The sequence below is a fragment of the Salvelinus namaycush genome, unplaced genomic scaffold, assembly GCF_016432855.1.
Source record: "Salvelinus namaycush isolate Seneca unplaced genomic scaffold, SaNama_1.0 Scaffold2484, whole genome shotgun sequence".
Taxonomy (NCBI): domain Eukaryota; kingdom Metazoa; phylum Chordata; class Actinopteri; order Salmoniformes; family Salmonidae; genus Salvelinus; species Salvelinus namaycush.
The window spans coordinates 1-6,027 of NW_024059324.1; the positions used below are offsets into that span (position 1 = coordinate 1).

Below are 6,027 nucleotides of genomic sequence, written 5' to 3' on the forward strand. Positions count from 1 at the left end.
GTCAACATGGCCGGCGTGCCTTCCTCTGTTCTGTCTGTCAACATGGCCGGCGTGCCTTCCTCTGCTCTGTCTGTCAACATGGCCGGGCGTGCCTTCCTCTGCTCTGTCTGTCAACATGGCCGGGCGTGCCTTCCTCTGTTCTGTCTGTCAACATGGCCGGCCTGCCTTCCTCTGTTCTGTCTGTCAACATGGCCGGCCTGCCTTCCTCCGTTCTGTCTGTCAACATGGCCGGCGTGCCTTCCTCTGCTCTGTCTGTCAACATGGCCGGCCTGCCTTCCTCTGTTCTGTCTGTCAACATGGCCGGCCTGCCTTCCTCTGTTCTGTCTGTCAACATGGCCGGCCTGCCTTCCTCTGTTCTGTCTGTCAACATGGCCGGCGTGCCTTCCTCTGTTCTGTCTGTCAACATGGCCGGCGTGCCTTCCTCTGCTCTGTCTGTCAACATGGCCGGCCTGCCTTCCTCTGCTCTGTCTGTCAACATGGCCGGGCGTGCCTTCCTCTGTTCTGTCTGTCAACATGGCTGGCCTGCCTTCCTCTGTTCTGTCTGTCAACATGGCCGGCGTGCCTTCCTCTGCTCTGTCTGTCAACATGGCCGGCCTGCCTTCCTCTGTTCTGTCTGTCAACATGGCCGGCCTGCCTTCCTCTGCTCTGTCTGTCAACATGGCCGGCGTGCCTTCCTCTGCTCTGTCTGTCAACATGGCCGGCCTGCCTTCCTCATCTCTGTCTGTCAACATGGCCGGCCGGCCTTCCCCTGTGATGTGTGTCTGTGCCTCCCGCCCGGCTCTCCTTTTTAGCCTGCCTGCCCTGTGTGTCTGCCAGGATAGGACGGCAAGGCAAGGCATGGCAAGGCAAGGCAAGGCAAGGCAAGGCAAGGCAAGGCAAGGCAAGGCAAGGCATGGCAAGGCAAGGCAAGGCAAGGCAAGGCAAGGCAAGGCAAGGCAAGGCAAGGCAAGGCAAGGCAAGGCAAGGCAAGGCAAGGCAAGGCAAGGCAAGGCAAGGCAAGGCAAGGCAAGGCAAGGCAAGGCAAGGCAAGGCAAGGCAAGGCAAGGCAAGGCAAGGCAAGGCAAGGCAAGGCAAGGCAAGGCAAGGCAAGGCAAGGCAAGGCATGGCAAGGCAAGGCAAGGCAAGGCAAGGCAAGGCAAGGCAAGGCAAGGCAAGGCAAGGCATACAGCCATGGCAGGGCGGGCAGTATGTCTGTCACCAAGCTGAGACCCCCCCTCCAGCCTCTCACCACCTCTTCTACATGTCAGACTATTAAAGCCAACACAGATAGATCACTGCCCGATGTGTCAGGGGTATTTAAGGATCCTGTTCTGGGACAGAGATGAACTCTCATCTGAGGGAATCTTCTTAGCACGGTGACTACTGGATTGAGTAGAGGGGGGAAGGCCATGTTAAAAAAGACAGATTAGAGGGGGGTGTATTTATTTACATCTGCTGGTCTGTAATCTGAACAGCTAGTTTGTTGTTTCAGACTGATCTACAATGTAGAAGTAGAGTTAGGTGGTACATGTGACCTTAATCAATACTCCAAGGAGCTATCATATTGATCTCTAGAGATCAGAACATGTGGAGTGGCCCTGGGTGAACATGGACATCTAGTTAAACATCCAAGAATAATAAAATATTTTTTTTTAAATGATTGTGATATATATATATTATTTTTTTAAAGAAATTCAAACTCAAAGCATCAAAACTAAGTATGGTGTTCTCTCCTCTCAGAGTCAAGATGTGGAAAAACCATCCCCCCCATCAACACCCACTCCCTCCCATCATCCCTCTCTCTACCTTCAACACCCCCCCTCCCATCATCCCTCTCTCTCCCTTCAACACCCCCCCCTCCCATCATCCCTCTCTCTCCCTTCAACACCCCCCCCTCCCATCATCCCTCTCTCTCCCTTCAACACCCCCTCCCTCCCATCATCCCTCTCTCTCCCTTCAACACCCCCCCTCCCATCATCCCTCTCTCTCCCTTCAACACCCCCTCCCTCCCATCATCCCTCTCTCTCCCTTCAACACCCCCTCCCTCCCATCATCCCTCTCTCTCCCTTCAACACCCCCTCCCTCCCATCATCCCTCTCTCTCCCTTCAACACCCCCTCCCTCCCATCATCCCTCTCTCTCCCTTCAACACCCCCTCCCTCCCATCATCCCTCTCTCTCCCTTCAACACCCCCTCCCTCCCATCATCCCTCTCTCTCCCTTCAACACCCCCTCCCTCCCATCATCCCTCTCTCTCCCTTCAACACCCCCTCCCTCCCATCATCCCTCTCTCTCCCTTCAACACCCCCTCCCTCCCATCATCCCTCTCTCTCCCTTCAACACCCCCCCCTCCAATCATCCCTCTCTCCCCCTTCAACACCCCTCCCTCCCATCATCCCTCTCTCTCCCTTCAACACCCCCTCCCTCCCATCATCCCTCTCTCTCCCTTCAACACCCCTCTCTCCCATCATCCCTCTCTCTCCCTTCAACACCCCCTCCCTCCCATCATCCCTCTCTCTCCCTTCAACACCCCCCCCCCCCCCCTCCAATCATCCCTCTCTCTCCCTCCTCCCTGAGTTAGGAATGACAGATTGTCTAACAGAGACATTTTCAAAGGCTTCTCAGACAGCGGTTGGTTGAACAGCTCTTTTGACATCAGGAATACTCATTACTTTCTCATCCGGGGTCTCTCTCTCTCTCTCTCTGTCTCTCTCTCTCTCTCTCTCTGTCTCTCTGTCTCTCTCTCTCTCTCTCTCTCTCTCTCTCTCTCTCTCTCTCTCTCTCTTTCTCTCTCTCTCTCTCTCTCTCTCTCTCTCTCTCTCTCTCTCTCTCTCTCTCTCTCTCTCTCTCTCTCTCTCTCTCTCTCTCTCTCTGTCTCTCTCTTACTTTCCCGAGAGACAGACCAGGGAGCACACGGCTCATGGCTTAGCCTCGTCCGTTCCAAACACACACACAGTATTGTTTTAGCGGCGGAGGGCGCGTTGGATTTGATCCAGCTTTAACTGCTTGTCAGTTCAGCTGCGGGGTGAAACCCGTTGGAGGGGTTTATTGTTGTTGGTTCAACTCGACAAGTATTTTCCGTTTTTATATTTATAAAGCGTATTTAATGGATACGGTATGGAGATAGCCTTGGTGAGTTTTGAGAACGGCGGAGCGAAGGGAAGCGGTGGCAACGCCGGAGATGTAGCCTGCCGTAACGCTCTGGATCAACCTCAACCTCCGCCGCCGTTTGTCCAGAGCGGACTCAGCGAGCCGGGCTACAGCAGTCACAAAGAGATTAATACAATCGGGAGTTCCAAACCGAGGACGTGGAAAATCAACGATATGAATAACACTTTGAGTTGTAACCAGAACGCCATGGATGCGCTCTGGCGCGCAGATCACAGTCCTCATCTGTTGGACGATGACATGTTGGATATTGAGCGCAGAGACATGGACAACAACGAGAGGGTGCTGATCAACATCGCGGGATTAAAGTACGAGACACAGCTCGGGACCCTCAACCAATTCCCCGATACGTTACTGGGGGACCCCTATAAGAGGATCAAATACTTCGACCCGCTCCGGAACGAGTACTTTTTCGACCGTAACCGGCCAAGTTTCGACGGGATCCTATATTTCTATCAGTCGGGAGGTAAGATCAGACGACCTGTCAATGTGTCTATCGACGTGTTCGCGGATGAGATTCGGTTTTACCGACTAGGGGAAGAAGCCATGGAAAGGTTTAGAGAAGACGAGGGATTTATAAAAGAGGAAGAGAAACCGTTACCGCAGAATGAGTTTCAGAAACAAGTCTGGCTCATATTCGAATACCCGGAGAGTTCCAGCCCAGCGCGAGGCATCGCTATAGTCTCGGTGCTCGTCATCACCATATCCATTATCACATTTTGCATGGAGACACTACCGGAGTTCAGGGACGAGAGGGAGCTACCGGTCACCAGTCGGTCTGGTAACAACACCGTTCCGCGTCCGTCTCTCACATTCACAGACCCGTTCTTCATAGTAGAAACCACCTGCGTGATATGGTTCACTTTTGAATTCTTCGTGCGTTTCTTCGCCTGCCCCAGTAAGTCAGAGTTCTCCAAGACCGTCATGAACATCATAGATATCATGTCTATCCTGCCTTACTTCATCACGGTGGGCACGGAGCTGGCGGAGCAGCAGGTGGAGGAACCGCAGGAGCACGGAAACGGACAGACCATGTCTCTGGCCATCCTCAGGGTCATCCGGCTGGTCAGGGTGTTTAGGATCTTCAAGCTGTCCAGACACTCCAAGGGGCTTCAGATATTGGGACAAACTCTCAAAGCCAGTATGAGAGAGTTGGGGTTGCTCATCTTCTTCCTCTTCATCGGAGTCATCCTCTTCTCCAGCGCCGTGTTCTTCGCCGAAGCGGACGAGCCCGAATCGCATTTCTCCAGCATCCCCGACGCGTTCTGGTGGGCCGTGGTCACCATGACAACAGTGGGCTACGGGGACATGAGGCCGGTGACAGTGGGGGGAAAGATAGTGGGCTCGCTCTGTGCCATCGCGGGAGTGTTGACCATCGCACTGCCGGTGCCCGTCATCGTGTCCAACTTTAACTATTTCTACCACCGAGAGACGGACCAGGACCAGTCTTCTCTGAAAGACGACCCGCCCAACAGCAGTCAAGACAGTCCTCAGTTAAAGAGAAAGGACAGTAAGGGATCTGCCAAGTCGGGAGACGAGGAGGACGGAACAGGCGTAGAGAAGCAGAATATCAAGGCTAACAGCAGCATGGACATCAAACGATCCCTTTACGCCTTCTGTCTGAACAAGACGGAGACGGACCTGTAGTCCCCACAGACACAGACAGTAGTCCCCACAGACACAGACAGTAGTCCCCACAGACACAGACAGTAGTCCCCACAGACACAGACAGACAGTAGTCCCCACAGACACAGACAGTAGTCCCCACAGACACAGACAGTAGTCCCCACAGACACAGACAGACAGTAGTCCCCACAGACACAGACAGACAGACAGTAGTCCCCACAGACACAGACAGACAGACAGACAGTAGTCCCCACAGACAGACAGACAGTAGTCCCCACAGACAGACAGACAGTAGTCCCCACAGACAGACAGTGGTCCCCACAGACAGACAGACAGTAGTCCCCACAGACAGACAGACAGTAGTCCCCACAGACAGACAGTAGTCCCCACAGACAGACAGACAGACAGTAGTCCCCACAGACAGACAGACAGTAGTCCCCACAGACAGACAGACAGTAGTCCCCACAGACAGACAGTAGTCCCCACAGACAGACAGACAGTAGTCCCCACAGACAGACAGACAGTAGTCCCCACAGACACAGACAGTATGAATTCTCTGTTTATTACAGTGACTAATTGAATAGAGAGCAGTGTGTTTCGCTATGACGGCACGGTGATTTCCAAGCCTCTATCTAGTCAGTGAGTTGATGTATAAAATCTCCTGGTATTAATGGATTTGAAGCCTAAACGAAAGCAGAGACTTGAGTCTCAAATGACACCCTATTCCCTACACAGTGCACTACTTCTTGGCCCTATGGGTCCTGGTCTAATGTAGTGCACTATAAAGGGAATAGGGTGCATGGGCCCTGGTCTAATGTAGTGCACTATAAAGGGAATAGGGTACATGGGCCCTGGTCTAATGTAGTGCACTATAAAGGGAATAGGGTACATGGGCCCTGGTCTAATGTAGTGCACTATAAAGGGAATAGGGTACATGGGCCCTGGTCTAATGTAGTGCACTATAAAGGGAATAGGGTACATGGGCCCTGGTCTAAAGTAGTGCACTATAAAGGGAATAGGGTGTATGGGCCCTGGTCTAAAGTAGTGCACTATAAAGGGAATAGGGTACATGGGTCCTGGTCTAAAGTAGTGCACTATGTAGGGAATAGGGTGCATGGGCCCTGGTCTAAAGTAGTGCACTGTAAAGGGAATAGGGTACATGGGCCCTGGTCTAAAGTAGTGCACTATAAAGGGAATAGGGTGTATGGGCCCTGGTCTAAAGTAGTGCACTATAAAGGGAATAGGGTACATGGGCC

General features: G+C 52.9%; 1 protein-coding gene across 1 annotated transcript; it reads left to right on the plus strand.

Annotated features, from left to right (window-relative positions):
- The first annotated feature begins 3,094 nt into the window (after positions 1-3,094).
- Positions 3,095-4,792, plus strand: LOC120039028 (potassium voltage-gated channel subfamily A member 1). The gene has a single exon (XM_038984566.1). The coding sequence runs from the start codon at positions 3,095-3,097 to the stop codon at positions 4,790-4,792; it is 1,698 nt and encodes a 565-aa protein (XP_038840494.1).
- The last annotated feature ends 1,235 nt before the right edge of the window (positions 4,793-6,027 follow it).